Below are 24,567 nucleotides of genomic sequence, written 5' to 3' on the forward strand. Positions count from 1 at the left end.
ATTAATTTCCAATTCTCCTCTGTTCAGGTTATTAGCTATTCCAGTATAATAAGAACAAAAGAAAGTTCAAATTACTTTATATATTTACAGACCATGCCATTGTGGTATCCTGAAAAAGCCAGATCGAGTTCAGGGATGGGAAAGCCTTAAAGCCAGCCATGCATGGGATCTAGGTTTATTTCTTAATACTCTTACAAATAACGTTAAGATTAAGCACTTCAGAATTCAGTGATACAGTCCAGAAATCGGTATTCCTCTATGATCTCTTCAGTAAAGTCAGAAAAAGGATTACAGTATTTGTGGCCTTTTCCCACAGGATTTGGCACTGTTGGAACAGAAATTAACTAGAAGTTAATTTTCATTTATTAACTAGAAGCTTAGGACCTAAGTATCAAAATCATGTACTGTTAGGTGTTATATTTATAATAAGCTTAGGGATCCCATGGAAATAGGGAGCCTGCGAGATGGCTGTATTGTGTATGAGATTTTGGTACATTCTCCAATGGTCTTATTTATATTTATGTTTAATTGTTTTTATTGGTTTAAGATTGTTTTTAATGGTTATTTAAGACTTGTTTTAATAATTTTGTTTTATTGTACACCACCCACAATCACATCTGTGAGATGGGCTGCTATATAATTTTGATAGATAAATAAATAAACCCTCTCACAATCATACACACTAGCAAATGAAAGAAAGAAATGTTGTTATTCAGGCAATGACCAGTCAAATTTAAAAAAACACACCACCAAAGTAAAATTAAGCAGATGTGATAGAATACTTGCATAACAAAGATAAAATAACAAATAAAAATGTAACATACACTACTATAATGGTGTGATTGCCTGCGCAAGTATAAATCTAAAATTTATTACAATCTATGAAGTAAAATATGTGTGTCACCTAAAACGAGATAGCTAGTATGTATTAAACCTGAAATGATAAATAGAAGTGGCTATTTCTGTGACCAGTTATGCCTTATTTTCACTGTGGCAACACACAATTCGGCTGCTGCACAAGTGATAAAAAGATTTTGAATCTTCTAGAAGATTGTTCACACAGAAATTGTCTGGCCTTCCTGGAAATTTACAGATTAGAGGCAGAATATAAGTAGACCTGATATCCCTGTAGAATTTACAATGTAGTGACACATGTGAAATGATGTTGATCTCCTTGTTACCACATGGACATGAGCTGGTATGCTCAGTTAATGGGGTTTTGGAGTATCTGCCTTGCAGCAGTGAGGATGTTAAGATGTTATGCCTGGCTTTGAAAAACACTATTCTCAGCTTGGGGAAAGTTAGATTTTGTAGATATCTTGCTGGTTCCCAAGTGCCCTCATTAATACAATTTCTGCCATGTTGGAGCAGCCTATTAACTTCAGTCTGAAGCTCCATATCCCTTACTCTTTGAGCAAGCAGTAGTTTGGCTCAGTCATACCCTAAAGAAATTAGGAATGGTGCAGAAAGCCTATATAATGCCAACTTCTACTCTACAGCCTGTTTCCAGGGAGAAGGCAAATTCTCTATTAAAACTAGAAGGGTTAATCCAACTGGGAATAACTGGGTTTTCAGCCAGTGTTTTTTCATCATCCTCCAAGCCCTTACCTGGATTGCATTTTTGTGCTCCACCATCTTGCACAAAAATACATTCTTAAAAAGAAATCCTCCTCCTTTGTGGCCTTCCTAGGTTTTAAGCACGCTTTTGACGCAATTTCCAGGAACGTTCTTTGGGAAAAATGGAAAAACACAAGTATTGACAAGTGCCTCCTCTTTCTGATACAGAAATTATACTCCAACACCACCTTAAGAGTGAGGTGCAATCCCCAAGGGTCCCTCTCTGGCACAGTGTTCAGAAAGGAGTGTGACAGGGATGAATTCTTGCCCCCCCCCAAATTGTACATCAATTCAGTGGTGGGCCTTCTTCATAATCCAGATTTCCACACACCTAAACTAGCAGGGCGCAAAATCCCTGTACTCCTCTACACTGATGCTGCTGCCATAATTTCACAAACCCCTATAGGGCTGAAAAGAGCAATAGCAGCTATATTTTGGTACTGCAGACAAAAATCAGCTGTTTCTTAATTTTGAAAAATCCAAAATTCTGGTCTTTGCTAAGGAGGCCACCCAACAATCCTGGAGAGTAGAAGGGCACAAGTTAGAGCAGGTTACTGCATTTAAATATCTTGGGGTGGTTTTCCACTGTAAAGGCACCTGGAACATGTACCGGAATCACGTAGTGCAGCTAGCTCTTAGGTCCACAAGTGTTGTTAAGTGCTTCTTTTACACAAGCGGAGGCCAATTAATCCCTGCAGCATTAAAACTTTTTGATGCCAAACCACTGGCCCAAAGACTTTATGGTGCACAGGAAACAGTGAAGAAGGGTGCACAGGAAACAGTGCAAACAAATTTTTGAGATCAATCCTTGCTGCTCCCAATGGAGCAGCAAATGCCCAGTTAAGGCTCAAGACAGGAATGCCTGCAATCTAGATAAGGGCCTGGAGAAGGATGATAAACTACTAAAAAATCAAATTTGCAAGAACCTGCAAAATGCCCCTGTACTGTTGGCATGATTTTAGCCACTTGGATGTCATGTGAAGCTGTACATAGCTGAGGAAAAAATGCATATAGTGGCTTGCCTAACAGTGTCTATAGCTGAAAAGCTACCCATCATGGCTTGCTTGGTTAGTCAAGTGGAATTTGATGTGAATATAGAAATATATTTTGCCCGCCTAGCAAAAACCAGAAAACAAAGTTGTGGTTTTACATTGTTAATGGCTTCCCACATTTGCACTTTCTCTAGAGCTAATCAAAGCGCACACATCTCAGCTACATGCTCTTACAGGCAGAACCAGGATATGTCATGTCTACATTTAAAGCAACCTTACAGCTAAGCTTACCATGATGTGTGAACCCCCCCTTTGTGTGTAATGTTGCTGTTACATTGTGGCTGGTATGCCCAATGTGCATTTATGCTCAGGCACAGTAGGAATTTATAATGTTGTAAAGGGAATGAAGATGTTAACATGTAAGTACGAGAGGGGGAGAGAGAGAGAACATATGATTATCACAGTTGTTTTGCAAACACATTAACAAATTGAAGGAGCTAACTTAACATGTGCTTCATTAACCTCTTACATCGGAAGTCCTCAGTCTTGAATTTTGAGCAGGCACTAATAATAAACTGTTCCTCTTTTTTAAGGTATTTCACTATACGATTACATAACTGAAATTCATTAAGCTATTAATATTTCAATATGAATTTAAAGTTTTTGAAGAAATACTGAAACTAGACTTTTTTTTTGAACCCGGGCCAAGAATTTATACAGTGATTTGACATAAATGAAAATTAAATTGATTAAAAAAACGGAATTGCATGTAGTACTTTTGGAAAGATATGGCTTTGCAAAGTGATGTTCTTTATTCTAATTGCAATTAATTCCTTAGAGGCAAGCCTGATGCATAAATTTAAACTGCTATAATAAAAGTGTGTCTAGAGACCCAATTATACCTGAAGGAGAAAATAACATCATTAAACTACATAGATCAGAGAACCATGGAAAAAAGGTTAGTTACTTTATTCCTCTAGCAATGATTATTTTTATTTATTTATTTTTATTCCGCCTTTATTATTTTTATAAATAACTCAAGGCGGCGAACATACCTAATTCTCCTTCCTCCTCCTATTTTCCCCACAACAACAACCCTATGAGGTGGGTTGGGCTGAGAGAGAGTGACTCGTCCAAAGTCACCAAGCTGGCTTTCATGCCTAAGGTGGGACTAGAACTCTCTGTCTCCTGGTTTCTAGCCCATTGCCTTAACCACTAGACCAAACTAGCTCCAGATTCTGTTACTCATATCTTTCAACAGAAATTTTTTAAAATAATCTAATTTAGAGCATGTAGTATTTGAAGAGAACACTATCCAATTTGCTTGAGTTACAACAAGGTGGAATATCCCCACCCTTTTATTAGTGAGTACAGTTCCTCTGTGTGGCTGGAGTTTTAGATGTGTGGACTTCAGATATGTGGAAAGACAACAAAAATCATTTTGTTCCATTGGATGGGCTTGATACCTGGAAATAATCATTCTATGATTATGGGATAAGGTCAATTCCAATGTAGGAAAAAAAAAAACCTCACATACTCCACAAAGCTAACCTTTATTTAGATCAACTTATTACAAGATTTTCAGCTATGATATAGGTAACCAAACGAAAGATGAACGTGCTATGGGTAAAACCAAACTATTCTTTATGACAGTTAAAGAGACTGGACATTTCACAAAAGCAGCTCCTTAGTTACCATTAGATGCAATTGTATGAATAGTTTAAATAATAAGGCTTACTGAGGTTAAGATAAATGTTTGTTCCAATAACTTCAATTGTTATCCAAGAACCAATTCTAATATGCAGGAAACTGCAACGGGACTATTTTCAAACAAATGTTTTCCCCATAAATGGGCAGAGAACTACTTCTAATAACATGAACCTATTCCAACAAATCTGGCACTGTGCTTGGATTCACTTCGCTGTTGCTGGCTAGGATTTGCTCTCAATGAGGCTATGCTGCAAAACCCCTCCAGATTACCCCTTGACAAGTGTGAAGATTTGCTGTTTTCTTCTGGTCATGATTTTTACAACCCACATAGAGTAATCTTTGTTTTAGTGTCAAGGTTTAATTTAAAATAAATTGCTACCTAAGTGAAGTGGGCTGAAAATGATTTTTTTCAGATTTAAATACTGAGGTTAGCACTTTACTCAGTAGGTTGAAATCTCACTTGGGACACTGTCATCTTTAATTTAGAAAGTTCACCTTCTTTAGTCATTTTGGCAAGGAATTTTGTGCTAATGGATTATACAAATCAATGAATTTCTTTTGATATTGGGGCCAGGTTTATTTTGGAATAATCTGACAAATTAAGTTTGGCAGGGAGTAGAATGTACAAATTGTATCTCCTTCAAAGCCTCTGCAAAGTTGCTGTTAAATTGTTGTTTTAAGATGACAAAAGCAGGGAAATTAAATCAATGGAAAATAATGCAAATTGTATTTATATTTTAATGTAAACTGAAATTAAATCTAACTTAAATTTTGCCTGAGTCCTTCCTATAGTTTGGAGTGGGAATGACCTTCAAAGGTTCTGGGGTTTTAGAATGATAAGAGGCAGGTAGTAATTTGTTTTAGATGTTCTGGTTCACTGGGGTTATGTAGTTGTGTGGAAACATGCCTGCCATCCTGTTGGGATCAGAATTGTCAAGGACCTAGATAAAATCTCCACAATGGAAGCTAAACTCCCTCTCCTCCCAAGAGTTGAAATCAAAAAAGCCTGCACAGATGTGCCCTGCTGAGGCACTTGCTCAACGTCTTGGAGGAATATCTGGTGATTCCTGGAGGCAGAGATTGATCTGTGATAGTCTACCAACTCATACAGACAAATTAACTTTCTCACCCTGAGGAAATACTTGCCAGAACTATCTAGAAGTATCTTTAGGTGCTACACAGCATTTCTGAATTTGACTAAGAGGGAGAAATCTCCAGTATTCCCACTCTCCCTGATGAGGAAAGAACCATGGTGTCTCTGTTTACCCAACATTTCAACCTTTGCTTGAGGCATCTGCCCCAAAAACAAGGTGTGGTTCCATTTTAATATAATTTTAGGGAATGAAGCCATCTTGATCACTGAGTTCAGCCATGTATCAGCTTTGATAGCATTCCTTCTTTAAAACTTTAAGTACATTCTGTTTGAAACTGTCTATGGTTACTTTAAAATTAAACATGGCAACAGCTTTCCTGCTTGGGATGGCAATTAAAGGGGAAAGACACTCTCCCCCAAAGCTGAAGCCTTCTCAGGGGATGCCCAGTTCAGTCTTGCATCTCATCTGTGCTGCCCTTTCTGCCTGACCTCTGTCTCTGCATTTTGCACAGACAAGGAAAACAGCAACGGCCAATTCATCCTCTCAGCAGTGGTCTGATTTTTTTACATCTCAAAAACCTGGCATTTTTACAGGGGTGTGTAGACTTTTTATATCCACTGTAGTTTAAAGGAATAAATGAGGAATCTGGGGAGAAATGTGAATCTCAGAAAATGAAACAGAATATGTACCCAGCAGTTTCAAGAATCCATGGTTTCTGTACATAGGGTTTTAGACATTTATATTCCTGGTGCTGCGTGGATTGGAAAAATGGAATGGATAAATGTGAACAATGATCGCAAATGATCAGGGGGGCAAAAGGGAGTGATGTTTGGAAAATCAGTTGAATTATAAGTCCCCACTCAGGAAGGGTCCTCATATCCTCAAGGAAATGGATTAACATTTTGCATTGCTACCCTCATTAGTTCACTTCTTCAGGTTGGCGCTGTTTTAAAATAACATATAATCATCAGATATATGGTTCTACCCTTACCATATTGCTGAATTTTCTGCAAATCAGACAACTGCTGAGCTGAAAGCAATGGAGGCTTTCTCACTTTCTCAGCCTTCGCTTTAGCATTTACTCATTATTACCAGTATTTAGAGGATGACTGTATTTTAAGAAGTCACCAATACCTGAAAATGGTATTTTTCTTCTTCTTCAGATTAGAAAACAATCTAAGCTGGACACTTTTGGACAAAAAGTACACCCCTCACAAAAAACATTTATTGGTTAGATTACACAAATGGCTGCTTCTCAGTATGACTTTCCAGTTGCAAATAACTCAGTTAAAGCAATAGAGTGTTCATTTATCCAGCATAATAAGCACTGCAATTCTATGTTGGAGTCATTCAAATTGACAGCGAAGACTCCTAAATTTAAAACATGGATATGATACAGTGGAGGAAAAGCACTTTTTTTGTAACAGAATTGAGCTGATTGCAGAGAATCTCCCTGAAAGCCCATAGTGTAAGGAATTTGGAGAACATACACATAGTGTATGTCAGTGTTTCTCAACCTTGGCAACTTTAAGATATGTAGATTTCAACTCCCAGAATTCCCTAGCCAGCCATGCCAGAGTAAGGAATTTGGAACACATCCTACTTCTTCTAATTCCCCAATCGGGATCTTTTTCTTAGAACTGGTTAAGGCAACTAAATATTACAAGGACAATCTTTGACTTAATCAAGTGTGACTTAATAAAAGAGCCATCTTTCATAAATGGAAATAGTTGCAATACATAAATTTAAAAAAATACCTTTTAAAAATGTGAGGTCTCCATTTTTTTTTATAAAAACAAAGGCTTTCATAGTAAAGTTCCTAAAGCTTGGCTTGAAAAGGAATCCTAAAGGCATAAAACTTGTTAGGTTCTGTAACTAACAATGGACAAACTCCTGGTCAGCAAAAACCAAAAACAAAACTTTGCTACTTTGGAACACTGATAAGAACTTGGCTCTTTCAAGCCCAGTTCCAAGATTGTTTTGATGTATCTCTGACATCAGTGTGATATCTTGCTCCCACAATCCTATAGGCCAGTGTTTCTCAACCCTGCTGGCTGGGGAATCCTGGGAATTAAAGTCCACATATCGTCAAGCTGCCAAGGTTGGGAAACACTGCTACAGACACATGGCAATCCTTTCAGAGTCACCTGCCTCTCACCTGCCTCTCTCACTACATTTTCTAGCTACTCCAAGAACAGCAGTACGGCAGGAGGAGAAGGTGTGCTCCCTTGTCTTCTAGTTTTCAGCACATGCTGCAATTGTGTATTTAAAGAAAAGTGTGCTGAATGCCAGGTTCTCAGTGCCATTCAATGGGCTTTCTATGCTGGGAAGACTATGTTTCCCACAATTCCTTGGACCTGTCATGCAGACACAAATGTGGGTGGGAGAATTGCAATAAATGGTAACCAAGCTGGAGGAGGCTTGAAAGATTATGCAAATGCAGGAAGCTTATATTCCTCTCTGGCTCTGATTGAGAGTTTTAATATTTTCCTTTGAGTTAACTTTTCAAAACCTACCAGAAAATTGGCTAGTTTTTGGATCCATCACTAACTGGAACTAGTCTCAAGTTCTGTTTCTTATAAACAGAAACGTTCTTTTTAAAAAGTCACGTTTTCAGCAGATATGGTTGATTATAAAGTAACTCTTTGATACTGCAGTTTATTATTAGCAAGCAGTTCAAGGTATCAGTTATCTTCTTTTTATTCGCGGATCATACCTGTAAATTGAGAAAAACAGTATGTAAATGCCTGCGTTTGAATACCAAGTAAATGGAGTTGCCCAGATTACTTAAGAGATTTTTAAGACTTAATTTTTGTTTTAACAAATAGAACCTTAAATTGGCTAACAAATCAGACAATTAGGAAACAATAAAGTAACAAGAAACCCTACAAAAATATTAAATGAGATAACACAATGTAGGAATTAGGAAATCTGACTACAGTAGAACAAGAACTTATTCAAATCCCTACATAAGCCATAAAGGATCCTGAGTGACTTCAGTTTTACCATGAATGTATGGCCTAACTAATCTCATAAAATTGTTGCCAGGTCACAATAGCAACAGGAACATGAGAAACCTTTAGGCACTCCTGAGATCATTAAAAGGAAGATGGGATATAATGGTGGTAAATAAGTGTTGGAATTTTTTATCAATGAGAAACATAAAATGTCTCCTGAAATATTTTGCTTGACCAAAGTGATGAGATCATGCAGGCTTCTCTTGGGAGTGTATCAGATTGGGTGCATTAATAAAAAACCATTCTGATGCTGATTTAAACACATGCACATTAAACCACTCTCTTCTTCCCCACTGATTCCAATATGCACATTTGGTCTAAAAGAGAATAGTATGAGTCTCTATTACACATTTGTAAGAAAATATAGAGGATCACATGGACATGGCAATGATAACCTTGCTTCCCCAGCCTAGGTGAGCATGAGCTGCCACTGATCAGGGAAGTTCAGTCAGGACATAGACAGCAAACCAAAAAGGTACCCCACTAGCCTAGTTAACAACTGACGCCAAGCAGTAAGTAAAAGGGATTCCTTCAGAAAACAGGAATATTGACCAAATGATGCAAAAAAGAGGACCACAAACTTACGCTAAAGAAATGTAAACAGATAGTGAGAAATTTGGAAAGGGTTTTAAGAAGCATCTCATTAATAAGATTAAGAGCAACAATAAAAAGATATATTTATATACATCAGAATAAGGGTAAATAACGTGCTTATGGACGTAACGTGTCCAAGAGATCTCCTTTGGCACTTAACCAGGCACCCTGATCTAGCATAACTCTTTTTATCTTCTTAGTTAATCTCATATATTAACTCAGCAGTATAGCATAGTTTTGTCTACTATCAAAGTCGTAGAAGTATGCTTTATTAAGAAAGCCAAACTTCTGCTTTAAACAACAACCAATTAAATACTGGTGAAGTGACTTCTGGATAATGCTGTATGAGATAATCAGCACATATTTACTGTCTCCTGCAGCTTTACCCAGAAGTCATCTCACTAATAACAGCAGCATGAAAACACTGTATAAACCGTATTTACACTGTATAAAAAGTTGCGTTTGTTGAGCTCTACTATATTCATGAGTTTAGGTCACATATCAAAGGCTGCAGATGAGCAACATTCACACAGATATTTGTTGTTGATTATATGTAACATAATATCAACATAATACTTAACATAATTTAACTTTAATATAATTTAACTTTAATATTAAACAATTCTTGTGCTGATGTAAACACATGCACATAACATTAAACCACTCTTCCTCCTCACTGATTCCAATATGTGGGATTCCAATTTTCATATATTTTACTATATCCTTCATAATTTCAACATAATACTTAAAGTAATTTAACATTTTCTTTCCAAAGTAGAGTTCTGCACCCACCCATTGCCCAGGAACATGTACAGTTCCAAACAGAACAAAACAATTTATTTATGGTGACTGTTTTAATACTCTCAAATAGTGTGGAATCCCACATAGCTAGCCAGTCAATTGACATACTGGAAATCATCTTTACCGTATGCATTCCTTCTTCAGATATTTGGATGGCTATATAGGTTCAAAGCCCAAATTCACTCAATGGGGAGCAAAACAGGTACCAAAAATTACAGGATGATCAGTGGGAAAAGAAAATCAAGAACTTTCCTTCTAAAAGTATACATGGCCCAAAAACTTTGGTTTGAAGAAACGGCTATACATTTAGTGTTTTTATTTATACAGTATATGCAAACTTACTTATATAATGCTGATTATTATTTGTCTGTCAGCACAGAAGGACAGGAATCACTAACATGCTCTGAAGAATATCTAAGTGCTACTGACTCCATTATTAAAAATAAGGTCCTTACCGGAACAGATCATCTGCAAGTGATTCCTCTCTTGTTTGGCGACTCTGCTCCTAGAAAAAAGTGGATGTTTCTTTAAGAACCAATAGCAAAGATAAAGTTTTTCATATCAATTTTAAATAGGTACATTCATAAATAATACCCTGTGCTGTACAACCACAATGCCATTCATGTTCACAATCTTTCCTTCCTACTGCAATCAAAGCCAGTATCAAGTCTTTCCTGATACTTGAGGTTTCCAATGAATGGGGAGGGGAGGGGGTGCAGGGAAGTAGCATATAACCTGTCTGATTTTTTACAATGCCCCTCTGTCCATTCTCACTGCAATGCCTGTATGCTGTGTGCATGAAAGACTCTAATAATTGCATTCAATATTCTGCTATATACAGAAAGGAACAAGGGTTGCCTGTAATACAAACTAAATACGTGGGTTCCTAAGGACTCTCATTCACAGCAAGGGTATCTCCCTAAGAATTGTCAATGACTTGATGGCACATAATCATCAGTCATAGTCATGGGAGCTTCTAGATAGTTGAGGTTTGTTATCTCCACAGAGAACATCATATCAAGCAGCATAAAGAGAGCCTAGATCAGGCAAGATGAAGATTCAGTCTAGCCTATGCTGCACACTAGTGGGTAAGCACATGTTCTCTGAGATTCCTGATTTATTTGAAACACTATTTTACTATAGACATCCATTTACTGCTCTTCTACCCCATTATAGAATGGCTTACAATAAAAACATGAAAACAACTATATTGGGTCAAAGCCTTCAGAGATATATTTCCTAACTTTTCTCCTCAACAAAGTTAGCAATAATTTTAAAAAGTAACACTGAATTAGAGGTTTGTTTTAAGTCCCCACTGAACCATGGAGCTTGGAGTTATAAACCCTCTTTCTGGTCTAGTTGTGGGAATGTAATTAAGGAAAATACCCCACTTACAACACCTTAAACTCTATGAGAAAAGTTAGGGTAAAGAAGTCAGGTTAAAAATCAAGGTAAGAAATAAATATTCTGCGTGTACATGCTACAAAACCATATCCTCTTTTCAAAGCTTAACAATTTTTTTTCAAAATATTTTAAGCACTAACAATGTCAATGGTGTTTATACTAGATTTTTTTTAATTGATTGATTGAAAAGCTTTCTATGCTACCCGATTCACCTGACTCAGAGGATGAACTTAAACGGTCATTAGCTGCATGCTCAACAATCTAGATTAAGGGCTAAGATTTTAAAAATTGTAAAATTCTGACTCCTATTCTGCTTCCAGAATTTGTACCACATCTATGTCTATCTTTTGCCACTTTGGTATCATAATGAAGGCAGTTTGGTGTAGTGGTTAAGGCAATGGGCTAGAAACCAGGAGACTGAGAGTTCTAGTCCCGCCTTAGCCATGAAAGCTGGCTGGGAGACTTTGGACTAGTCACTCTCTCTCAGCCCAACTCCCCTCACAGGGTTGTTGTTGTGGGGAAAATAGGAGGAAGGAGTATCAGTTATGTTCGCCACCTTGAGTTATTATATAAAAAAAATAAAGGTGGGATAGAAAATAAATAAATAAATACATCAGAAAAAGAGCAGGAATGAAAATCTAAGTTTCTTATTTGTGTTTATGTTACACACACAAACAGATATTGTCTTTTTTCAACTCAGTATGAAACACGTACTGTAGTTGGGAACTAAAAGCACAATAATTACAATGACTGCAATTATAGAGAAAGCAACTAAGTATGCTTTGTCTTTATGACAGTCAACTTTAGTAAATATAGGACTCCCCTTTTTAAAAATAAATTATGGAAATAGGAAACACAAAATGTATAGTCTGCCATCTCTGCATTCAAGTGAAACAGCAAAATATGGTTTGCTGCAAATTAGGTAAGTTTCTAATCTCTTAAACTCAAAGGAGAAGGGAAACACAGATGGAAAAGTCAAGCCAAAATTTGCAACAGAATGTTCACAATATTCAAACCATTGTTTAGAAGATAATTTCAAAAACTGTTAAACTAAAAATACACACAGAAAAAGGCAAGCTCAGATTCTGTACAACAAAAGAAATGGTAACTATGTTAAGGTTAAAAATAGTACAATATTATTGTATTGTACAAAAATTGTACAATATCATGCTTGCCACCTTTTATCTTTATCTTTTAAGTTTATTAGTTTTATTGCAATTTATTTGTTTGACTATTGTCAGCTTCCCAGTCACTGAGCAGCATACAAGTTTAATAAACTATTATTAATATTTGTTTTAGCTATTAAAAATGTTTTCCCTTGTAGAACAAATGGTTGTGTTTCCTACCTCCATTTCTTGTCTCAACCAGTCTTCCATGTCAGAATTCCTTCTAGCATGGTGAGCTATCAGATCTGATCCTCCAATAATGTTTGGAAGTCTTCCTGCCCCAGGATAAGCTATCTGTCAAAAAAAAAAAAAAACAAGCAGAAACATTACATTACCACAAATGGTTGCAGAAGCAGAAGAAAATAAATGCAAATCTGGTCCTTGTTTCATTTATTTCATAAACAAAGTAATTAAATACACTATATGCCAGCATGAAAAAATCAGTCTCATACCACTATGTAGGAATTTGGGCTCATTCCTCCATGATGAGTTGTTTCAAGCAATAACATTTCAATGTTTTCTAGTATGAATTGCTCATTTCAGCTCCTGCCACAACATTTCTATGAGATTTAAGTCTGGACTTAATTTAGCTGTTCCAAAACACTGAATTTATTCTTTCATTCTCTTGTAGACCTGCTTGTAGATTTGGGATCACTATCTTGCTGAATGACTCACTTGTATTTCATCTTCAGCTGATGGACAGATGGCCTAATATTCTCTGATAAAACTCTCTGATACAAAGCAGAATTCATGTTTTCTTCTGTTATGGCAAATCATTCAGGTCCTGAGTCAGGAAAGCTTTCTCAAGCCATGATTCTCCATGTATCACAAATACTCCATGTATCAGGAAAAGATCCTCAAACCACTTTGATGTGTGATAGATGTAAGAGGTTCTTGCTATAGAATGCAGTGCTTGGTTTCTGCCAGACATAACAACATTAATGTAGTCCCCAAAAGTTCTTCTTCTAACTCATCTGTCCATAGAACAAGTTCTCCAGTCATCCTGACAGTTGGCAATGTTCTTAGTGAACAATGACTTCCACCTTGATAATCTCCTATGAATCCCATTTTTACCCAGAATTTTTCTGATGGTGGAGTTACAAACAGACTTGAGTCAAGGCAACAGAGACCAACACATTTCTGGATGTTCTGAGTTTTTTTTTATGACTTCTGGGATAATTTTGTGCTATGCCCTTGGAGTGATTTTGACAAAACAACCATTGCTATGAAGATTTACTATTGTTCTAAATTTTCTTCATCCCAGGACTGTATCTCTGACAGTGGATCAGCTGAGTCCCAAAGCTTTAGAAATAGTTTTATAACTTGTTCCGTATTGTAGGCAATGGCTTTTTTTTTAATCGAAAACTTCAGAAATTTTCTTTGAGTGAGGCATCATACGCCTCTAGAATTGGTATGGTGAGAACTTCACTGTGACAAGGGAAGCAAAGGTTTGTGAGATTTATATAGATCCAGGCTGGCCCACATCAGCCTTGATTTTCTAATGATCTACTCATACATGCCCTTTAATCGAACTAATTGAACTTTGGGAGGATTTCTTTTTCACACTGGCACATTGAATGTTGGATTATTATGTTTATGAAATAAAGGAAACAAGCACCAAATTTTGGTGTTACTTGTTCACTAAAGCTCCTGTATATGTCAGCAGAACCCTCAGTAACTCTGATAACATTTGGTGGCACGCGTATGCAAAAATTCAGAAAAATCAAAAGGAGGTGAATATCTTGTAACAGAACTAACTGTACATACACAAAATCAAAAGTGGAACAAAATGGAATTTAACAAACATTCTTAAAATTTAATTAATATTCCAAAGAAGGCCCTCTTGTCAGGGCCAAACATTGTTTAAAAATGTATACAAACCTTTTTAAATTGTTTAAAGTTGTTCAGATGCCCATAATCTGAATTTGCTGGACAACCAATTTTCCTTGGCTGAGTAACAACCAATGATCTAAATTCCATTAGCAAAAGCTTACTGGGTAGATAACTTGAATCATCCATACATTTATCTGGATTCTTATTGAGTGAGAAAAAGGAAGAGCAATTAGTAAAGACACTCTAGTTAAAATTCTCTATTATTAGTGAGATTACTAGAAATATGTCCCTACCCCTACCCTAGGGCTTATATCCTAATTCAATATTTCCCAAAATTTTTTATTAAACCCATCCCATTTCATCTTATCATGAAAAACTGAAACAATGTGTACTCATATAATGAGTCATGATCTATGAAACCTCTCTACCAGTTAATTCATCTAATATACACACAGGTTTTTTTTTCCCTTAAAAAAACATCAGCATTCTGTGACAGAGTCACTCTGACAACTCTTGATCTTTTTTTCTCCTTTTGGAGAAATAGGAAGATAAAAATATTACATGTTTTAGAGGCAAAAAGGTGGGCAATCACCAAAGTTGGTGCAATCTAGGGACTCTTTCTGGTCTGGGGAACCTACAGGCAACCCTTCAGGCTGTTGATTATCCACCTCTGATCTAATGGTCTCAACATCTTCTTTCTAAAGGACATTCTCTTTTTAAATCAAAACAAAGTAGATCTCCTTCCATACTCCTAATTCTCGAATGGAATAGTTAGTTTGAAGGTTTGACAAATAACGGCAAGAGAGAAGAAAAGGGATAGAAAGCACATTAAGTATTTTCTTAAAGCTACCTCCAATATTATTTTGGGTAAGAAGCAATTATTTAAAAAGCTATGCTTAATACCCTGGGTATTTTTTAAATTTAAAAATAAGTTCCCTTCCATATTCACCTTTTACTAAACTTATTCCTTGTATTTACATCCCACCTTCCTCCAGAGCTCAAGGCACCATACACAGCTCTCCAATTTTATCCTCACAACAACCCTGTGAAGGAGCTTGAGATAAACATGAATATATTCCCTAGATCTGAATTCTTACAGGTTCTGGCGGTTCTTCTTTGATATCTTCCTTCTGGTTTTCTGCTGGAATGGGTTCCTCATTTTTTTCCTGTTTAACAAAAAGGTACATTTGTGTGTGTCTCTGTTACTCCAATGTTTATTTATTTGTTAGGTTTATATCTCACCTTTCCTTCAAAAGCTCAAGGCAGTATATATAGTACTCCCTCCTCCATTTTCTCCACACCTAACCTTGTGGGTAGGCTGAGCTAAAAGCAACTGGCTCATAGTCACCAGTGACTTTCTATGACCAAGAGTGGACCTAACTTAACCTGGGTTTCCCCAGCCCTTCTCCAATAGAGGTATACCACATTTCTCCATATCTCCAATAGAGATATACCACAATAGAGATATACCACATACCACAGAGATGCACACAGAGATAAACCACATTTACACACCATTCAAAAGAGACAATAAGAAAGCTAAGAAGGAAACAAAAAGATCAGAACACATCCTCACCAGCAGCCTACACCCAGATAAGCAGAGATGAACACCAAACAAACAATCAAGTAGAAAACAATACCCTAACCAAGGAACTATGAGGAGAAAAACTACACCCCCACCAACATTGGCAGGGCAAGCTACTGTAGATAAACAGGGAGCAAACCCCACACTCCCTGACACTGATGATGTTACCTAGTCAGATAATGAAACGTCTGCAGGCAAACAACCAAGCTCAGAGAGCACCAAGGACTCCATAGTTCAATCCTAAGCTACATATGTTTTCTTCTACTGGAAACTTCTCCAAAACCTGAGCTATTACGCTACACTGCCTCCCAAAAGATTTCCTTCCACGTAACTTATATATAACCACCATCCCCCAGCCCTCATTTTTGGTACCTAGTTCTCCATTTTACAAGCAAGATATTTCTGAATTGTTAAAGCATAACATCAAAAAAGGATAGCTTTCATTTATGAACAATTTAACTTAAAGTTGCTGCAGTTTGCAACTACCACAAACATAAACATCAGAATAGCCATGCTTATTCAGGCCTGCAGATCTATTCCTGGATTCTTTTCCTATAACAACCAGGCACTTGCTTGTATAAAGCCTGCTGGCAGACTAAGAGTACAACAGCATCCTCCCTTTGCTAATCCAGGACTCACTGCTCCCAGGACTAGAGATAATTCAAGTATAATAACTGAATGCCATTAATATCCTCCATGAATGCATTCAAACCCTTTTATGTTTGTGGAGACAGTAAATCAGCAGCTTAACATTTTAAATATGCTTACTCAAATACACCTATTCAACACAAAAGCCTACATAAAAGTATGAAATGTATGAAGCCATCCCTGAACAAAATGAGAGTATTTATGTATGCAAGAATAGATACATGAAAGGTAAAAAGGAAATTATATATATGCTAACTGATTAATACAGTGAGGCATTTGCAATTTGAAGCAGCTAACAGGCAGGCAGGCAGTCATATAGATAGATCCCATGAAGAAAAACAAGCCTTACCAAAAATCTAGTGGCTTCTATTTTTGTTGATATTTCTCCTTTATTGTCCAGTTTCATTTTCTTCTTTGCATTCTGAGCATTTTCCTCATCCTGATCTCCTATATCCTCTTCTGGGCTCAGCTCCTGGCTTGCAAATACAAGTTCTAATGACGCTTCATCTTCAACGGAGTCCTCTAATTCTTTTCTCTTTTTTGATTCAGGCGTTTCAACAGGGATACTTTCCATATCTGTTTGCTTTGACTTGTTATTTTCCATTATGAATGATTTTCTTGAGTCCATGTATGAGTCATTTACTCGTTTTGATGCACACTGTCCTTTTGGAGAATCCATACTGTTTTCCCATAGCAAAAAAGGTACAGATGGTGTTTGATGGGAAACCTGGGATGACGTCTTCTCCATCTTTGCATGTTTCGATGATGGTGTTTCTACTTCCTCATTCCTTTCTCTTAAAATAGATAAAAGAGACTGATAGTTGGTCTTATTCTGAAATACCTTTCTGGTCAACAATAGGTGACTAAACGGGTACAACTAGAGGACCTATGGATATTCCAGCAAGACAAGGGGGTGCTTAGATTGGATCCCTGTTTCATAAGCAACGCCAATTCTAAATTCTTCCAAGCCCACACCACTGTATGATAACTGTTATTATCGGAATGAGTTTCAAATGACAGCTCCCCTTAAAACCTTAGGAGCTAAGTTAGCTAATGTAAAAATAAATACAAAGAAAGGGAGCTTATTTTTTACCCTTAAGACTTAAGTTAGAAAAAGAATTACTGTACCTCTTTTTAGCAGTGGTCTGGAAGTAATTTTTAATTGAATTCAGTTGTTGCTGTGAATCTCTCTCTCTGTTCCTGCTATGACTCGAAATTTCAGAAGCTGAGCATGCCAGACTGGTGCAGTCAGCTCGGAGTGTCTTCTTCAGCTCAGGCAAGATTCTCCCTCTGTTTATACTGCCTGTTCCTGCTGGAGTCTCCTTAACGGTAGTTATATCCTGTGACTGGATTACAGGAGTTTCTTTCTTTGTTTTCTCTTCTGATAATTCCATACTGTATGAAAGAAAAGGGAACAGGTCAGAAAAAAATATTAATCAAAACCAAGATAAAACACACTCCTTTAACTGTAATCCATGTGGAGACCTGGAAATAACTGAAGAATTCTTAATTATCTTGACATCTAAGAAAATGTTAGCACTCTATAACAATGTGTGATATTCTAAAGCCTTATCCTTAGATAGTAACCCCTATCAAAGTTTGCCTCCTTACTGACACTCAGGGATTTTAATTTTTTCCTATAATCTAATATGAGAAAAAGACTACTGTTTAAGATCATATGACTCCATGCTATTTCAAGAAAGATGGGATGAAGTCGATTAACTAAAGTTAAAATGTTTTTCTTAACTGCCTGGAGTGTAAAGTGTACACAAAGGCAATATAAAAATACAATGCCTAAAATACATGAATTTAAATGTAATCAAAATAATATTCCATCGCAATTAATGTTGACATTCTAAGTGTAGGCTCCTGTTTTGTAAAAAAAAAAAAAAAAAAAAAGCCCTGTTCATTGTGAATAATTAACTTCAGCAACCAACTCCTAGGCATGTTTACTTAGATGCCCATCTAGGATTAGGTGAATGAACCATGCAACTATATTCTCTTCAATATGCAGCTTAATTTTTAAAATAATCATTTGAAACTATATACAAAATGTCCCTAGGTTCAGCAATTACAGAAGGTAGGAAATTATAGTTTTAATAGCAACTAAAAAGAAATCCCAACAATAATTTACAGTAATGTGTCCATCAGTTTGTCCATTTCTGCATCCGCTACATATGGACTGATGTCATCTTGGTTAGAAGGCATTGCTGTTTCCTCCACTATCACACTCTGAGAAAGACTTTGTCCAGAGACATGGGATGCTGCTGTAGCAGTTTTTATATCTGCAGTTTAAATATATCAAGGAAGAATGAATAACCACTTTATCAGAGTTGTATAAATTAAATTCGTATAATTCTGATGTTTTATGTTTGTTTATATATGTTGTTTTACAATACCTACATTCATTTCTGCTCTACAGAATTCAGAATGTCTAAGGCTAACATGTTACTAAGTAAAAAAAAATTTTAACATGTTATTTCTACTATTCCTGGCAATATTTTCATTCTACGTATTCTCTTAAATGTATCTTGTGTCTTAAATATTAACATATTCAATATAATTATTTTCAGTGCTGCTAAAAATACAACAATATTATCATTAAAATCAAGCTTTTAGTTATTCTTAAATTCAATCAATCAAATTGTATGCCGGAAATCCAAGAAACTATGTGTTCAAGCCACAGGCTTTAAATTAACCAAGCCATAACATCTAAAAATCTTGACTTACATATTCAAATCTCAAATCTAGCTTCTCTGATCCGCTCTTAGTGTTAAAGAATTCTGTTTTAGCAAATAAACACTACCCACCATCTAAGCATCCTAATGTTGGTGCTGATATGCAATTAACAATAGCCATCATTAATGATTAATGTTCAGTCTTTCTCATAACTTTGTGCCAGTCACTTTCACTGGCTTAACCTACATCACAGGGTTGCTGATATAGGTGAAAATGGGAGGAGGGAGCACTACTTATGCTGCCTAGAGCTCCCAAAGGAGAGGCAGAATATAAATCTAATAAATTATGTTTATTGTATTTGTAACCCACACAGTTCTATACAGACAAGCCCATATCAGTTCCCAATGTAAATCAAAATATCTACAATGAAATCCACTACTATTATAACAGCTAGCATTGTGACCCAGGAGGAATTCAGATACAGAAGGCGTGATGCAGCCCGTGGTTTTGCGACCTTAATCACAGGCAGATAATGGGCTCACAGTAAAAGTGATAGTTTGCATTGGACTAAGGGGTGCTCCAAAGATGAGCACTGCTTAGCACTGCCAATGAAAAAGCACACATTTACTCTGCATTTCTTCCTGAAATTTAGAAGAGAAAGAGAAAGAAGATGACATTTTGGAAAAAAGAGGAAAATTACAAACTTTACAATGCAAGTTTACAATAAAAATGTCATTTGCAAGCATTCTATGTGAAGAACTATAATCAAAACCCCACTTACTCATAAAATGTATTGATTTATCTCTGACCCTTCCAAGTTCTATCTAATCAAACTCACAGGACTACTGGGATGATAAAATGAGTAATAGAGGGTAGGGATCATGTCTGCTGCTATATAAATATTTATTTATATTTCAAATTACCCTGGCTGGGGAATTCTGGGAGTTGAAGTCCACACTTCTTAAAGTTGCCAGGGTTGAGAAACATTGCTATAGATTATGAATTCTGAGGGGTGCTTTCATAAGTAACTGGAGGGAGTGACACAATGCGTAAACACAGAAAATAGGACTGTCAGATTATACCTCTAGAAATAAAATGGAAAATGGATGAAATGACTGGGTCCACAATGACTGTTTTTATATATTGGGCTAAGCACGGTTTACTCAGTCATAGTTTGTTGAGTAAATTACAACTGCCTACATTCAAACAGTACACTAATTAAAAATCAAACCACTTTATAATTTAGTAAAACAGATAAACTCAGCCATCTTTAGTGCTATTGGCTAAATATCAATTTCTTAAACAAAAGACCAATAAGGAAAGATCAAACAAAATGAAAGAAGCATTTTTGTTACCTCCACTGGGTGAAGTTTGAGGATTACAGTATCTTTCTGTAGATGCAAAAATAACTGCTAAACCAATTTCTGCCTCTGAAATTGCTCTGTAGTTCTTCCTAACAGAAATAAAACATAGTCAGAAAAAAGTATCATTCATCTAAAAACATCCATGAAAAATATTTAAAACAGACTTCCAACACATAATTCAAAGTAGCACAAAAACATTCAAGTGGCTTGCTCAATCTTCTCCTACTCTTTAAAACACTTTCTTGAAAGGCATTATAGGTACAAAACCCTCTAAAGCCCACCCTTGTAAGCACTCACAGCAAGGAAAAAATTAAAGGGAACTATCAGCGAACCATTTAATTCTATTAATGTGTAGTTTTAGGTCTACAATCCTGTGCTCAGTTTTTAAACCTAAGGTTTCTCATATGAAAAATTAAAGATGACTTTCTATAATTGGTCAACCCTTTAGCAACCATTTTCTTTTACTGTTTCACATCGGATGGTTATAATGTATCCAAAACCTTGATGGTAAATGAATAAATATTTTCAGAAGGTTTTGGAGGTGACAGGTACCTTAGAATGTCACATGGCAATACAAATGTCATCATGATTGAGGAATATCTGGAAAGTTTATTTTAAAAAATTCCTAAAAGTTTCTTCTGTCAAAATATATTTCACTCTACAACTGATAGTGGGTTACCTAGTAAAAATTTTCAGAAATCCTACTAAATACAGCAAAAGCTATTCTAGAACATCCTCAGGACAAATTGTGTGATGCAATGAAAAAGATCTTAATCAAATTCAAACAGAATATTTTCCTGCACAAGATAACAAACTACGGCATTAGATGTATTACCTTTCTATTTATAATTTTGCACCATATCACAAAATGTTGATGACTCAGCCATCCTGTTTTAATCACAGAGTGCTTTGTTTTATGGATTTTAATCTTGAAAGCTGCCCAGAGTTGCCATGTGTGGGTTGGTCAGCCATAAAAATTTGTTTCATAAATAAATAATAAATAAACAATAAGCCACACCTCTGCAAGGCAGCTGTGATGTCATCAACCCATTTCTTATCCCAGGCAGAAACTGATGGTTGAGAGTTTGTAGATCCTACTTCAATGACACAAGTGTTAGATGCTATCAAAGCAGCAGCCTCTTCTGTTTTGACAGTCAACAGTTTTGCCTCTCCTCCTCCAAGCTTAATCGCTGAATTCAATTTTGCATGCTAGAATTAAATCAATGAAATGTAAAGAACAGAGCTGATATTGTGGAATTTTTTATAATGAATATACCAGTCATTTCAAAATTTAAATGTTAGAACAGCAAATATGAGGCCTCTTCAAGCTGCAGTAAACAAACGTTAAATACAGAAAATATATTGTGACAAGCATGTTTATTAATGGTTTTAAAGTGTTCATGTTTCCCAGTTTTATTATTTTGTTCTGTCTACAAAGATACCTTCTTAAAATTGTTATCTAGCACTATATTGTAATAACATGAGTAGAAAACAAGAGAGAAAATATATATGCCCGGTGCCACTTTATATCTCCTCACAGTCATAAGCATGAGAACAAGTACGGAATCTGTTACCTTTCAGGCAGTTTGCTACTAGACACATAAAAACTGTATGTTCATTTGCCTTTGGTTAATGAGGGAAACTCAACAGGTAACTTTAAATAAACCAAAACAAATATTTGATTGAAAAGTCAAGGACAGAGTTCTAAGAAGTTCAAAAAACTTTCCTCTTAAATCACAAATGGTGTGTGTGTGTGTGTTTATGCAATTATCTATTAAGGAATCAGATTTGTTACACACCTTTAGAAAGACCACAAACTAACATGGATTCCTATCAAATTTTAATACTGATGTTTTGGTCAAGGCTATTAGGCCTTGTTAATTTTTGAACACATGCATGAGATCTATAGAAATAATTTCTGGTCCATCCACATGACTATGCCTAAGCTAGTTCCATTTTCTCAACACCCACACAAAACATCAGCAAGGAGCATCTATATGAATGAGTGGACACCTCAGATATTCTGTCTACTTGAAGGGTCTCTGGGTGCAATCACTTGCTTACACATATGCACCCCACCACAGTCATTCAATCTACAATAAGGTTCAGTCCCACTCATCGCTCACATGGAGACCCTACATATAGGAGGCCACATTTATTTAACTAGTTGTCATACTTTATTGATTTTTTTCCAATGAGTAAGAACAGTAAGGGATATGAGGGTACCCTGAACAGGTCCCCACAAATGGCAGGAGCCAGTATTTTTGCTCCTTCCTCCTCCCATTGGAGTGGGGGGTTGCTTTTAATTAAATCAGTACATTAACCTTATTGAAAATCTAATACATACTGTACTCCCTTTTTTCTTCTCAAATAACAAATTCAATTAGGGGCCACAGTATATTGTGTAAACTTATCTAAAAATATGATGAATCTATACTATAAACAGAACTTCTAGCATAAAAATACTTTCAATTCTTTGTTTATCATGCTTTGAATAAAACTAAAGATCCCTCAACTTCTTTTCGTGGCACTCTTGAAGTTCCAATTGCCTTTTTCCGACATGCTTTTCAGCTTCTCACTCTGTCTAGCTTACAGCCTGGGAGGCCTTCCATCCGGGTACTAATTAATTCCAACACCACTTAGCCCTTCTGGGCTAGACAAAGCTTTGAACAGTGAGCCAGTTACCTGCTTTGCCGTAAGAAAAATAAAAGTTTTTCCTCTGAAGATAGTTCTTCTTCGAGGACACTTGGTCAGATCTATTCTTTCATTCTCAATACTTGGTTCATCAACTTGTGGAAAAAATCTGAAAACAGAGGAAACGTATAAAAACATAACTTACATTATAAATGAAGACCTTATTTAAAAACAAAATAGTTTTTCCCCAACCCTCAACCTTTCCCCAACATTTAAATTAGTATGTTTTAATATAAAAACTTAGAACACATCCTCTTCTCACCATCTCAGAGGGATGTATTACATCCCAGACTGAGATATTACGTGGCACAGCCCTTTCTTTCGGGCATGTTATTAAAGCAAGCCTTGGATGAACACAAAGATTATTACTCCCCCTATAATACGGCCAAGTATCTGGAAATCCAAAAGTATTTATTTGATTTATGTCCTACCTTTCTTTCAGGAGCTCAGTGCTCCTTCCTCCTATTTTAATCCACAGTTAAAACACTCTGAGATAGGTTGGACTGGGAGACAAAGATTATTTATTTATTTATTTATTCAATTTATATAGCCGCTCATCTCAGACCAGTGACTCTGGGCGGCTAACAATAATTAAAACAATCAACAATTAAAACAATACAAAAAAATTAAATATAAATACAGCCAAGAGATCTTAAAAACCATCAGTGTCAGCACAACCATGAAATGGGGCCCTTCACATGCTCAGGGGCCCAGGCCCAGGCTCAAAGCCAGGTCTTCAAGGCCTTCCAAAAAGCCAGAAGCGTCGGGGCCATCCTAATCTCAGGAGGAAGGATGTTCCAGAGGGCAGGCGCCACAGCAGAAAAGGCACATCTCCTGGTCCCCACCAGCCGACAGTCCTTGGCTGACAAGACCCAGAGTATGCCCATCTTGCCAGACTGGATTGGACAGGTAGAAACAATTGGGAAAAGATGGTCCCTCAGGTAACCCAGTCCCAAGCCATGAAGGGCTTTAAAGGAGACAACCAGCACCTTGAATTGCATCTGGAAAAACACTAGAAACCAATGCAGCTCCCAAACCAGTGGTGATACATATGCCGAGTAGCCAACACCATTTACAACCCGGGCAGCTGCATTCTGTACCAGCTGAAGCTTCTGAATGCTCTTCAAAGGCAGCCCCACGTAGAGCCCCTTGCAGTAGTCCAAACAGGAGGTCATGAGGACATGAGTGACAGTGAGTAGAGCCTGTGTTGTTGTTTATTCGTTTAGTCGCTTCCGACTCTTCGTGACTTCATGGACCAGCCCACGCCAGAGCTTCCTGTCGGTCATCAACACCCCCAGCTCCCCCAGGGACGAGTCCGTCACCTCTAGAATATCATCCATCCATCTTGCCCTTGGTCGGCCCCTCTTCC

At 36.6% G+C, this 24,567-nt stretch overlaps 1 protein-coding gene and 1 pseudogene across 1 annotated transcript in view; both read right to left on the minus strand.

The window, feature by feature from the left end:
• Positions 1–4,146: 4,146 nt before the first annotated feature.
• Positions 4,147–5,915, minus strand: LOC134494726 (growth factor receptor-bound protein 2-like; annotated as a pseudogene).
• A 707-nt stretch (positions 5,916–6,622) lies between these two features.
• NBN (nibrin) overlaps positions 6,623–24,567 on the minus strand; it is a 35,606-nt gene continuing 17,661 nt past the window's right edge. Inside the window, exons 6-16 of the mRNA XM_063299464.1 lie at positions 23,190–23,307; positions 21,523–21,713; positions 20,496–20,593; positions 18,596–18,746; positions 17,590–17,856; positions 16,811–17,255; positions 15,326–15,394; positions 14,277–14,429; positions 12,576–12,689; positions 10,281–10,330; positions 6,623–8,129 (exon numbers count right to left, since the gene is read on the minus strand). Of these exons, the coding sequence (XP_063155534.1) occupies positions 8,102–8,129; positions 10,281–10,330; positions 12,576–12,689; positions 14,277–14,429; positions 15,326–15,394; positions 16,811–17,255; positions 17,590–17,856; positions 18,596–18,746; positions 20,496–20,593; positions 21,523–21,713; positions 23,190–23,307 (1,684 nt within the window). The 3' untranslated portion in view covers positions 6,623–8,101. The remainder of the gene's footprint in view (positions 8,130–10,280; positions 10,331–12,575; positions 12,690–14,276; positions 14,430–15,325; positions 15,395–16,810; positions 17,256–17,589; positions 17,857–18,595; positions 18,747–20,495; positions 20,594–21,522; positions 21,714–23,189; positions 23,308–24,567) is intronic.

The sequence above is a fragment of the Candoia aspera genome, chromosome 3 (assembly GCF_035149785.1).
Source record: "Candoia aspera isolate rCanAsp1 chromosome 3, rCanAsp1.hap2, whole genome shotgun sequence".
NCBI lineage: Eukaryota > Metazoa > Chordata > Lepidosauria > Squamata > Boidae > Candoia > Candoia aspera.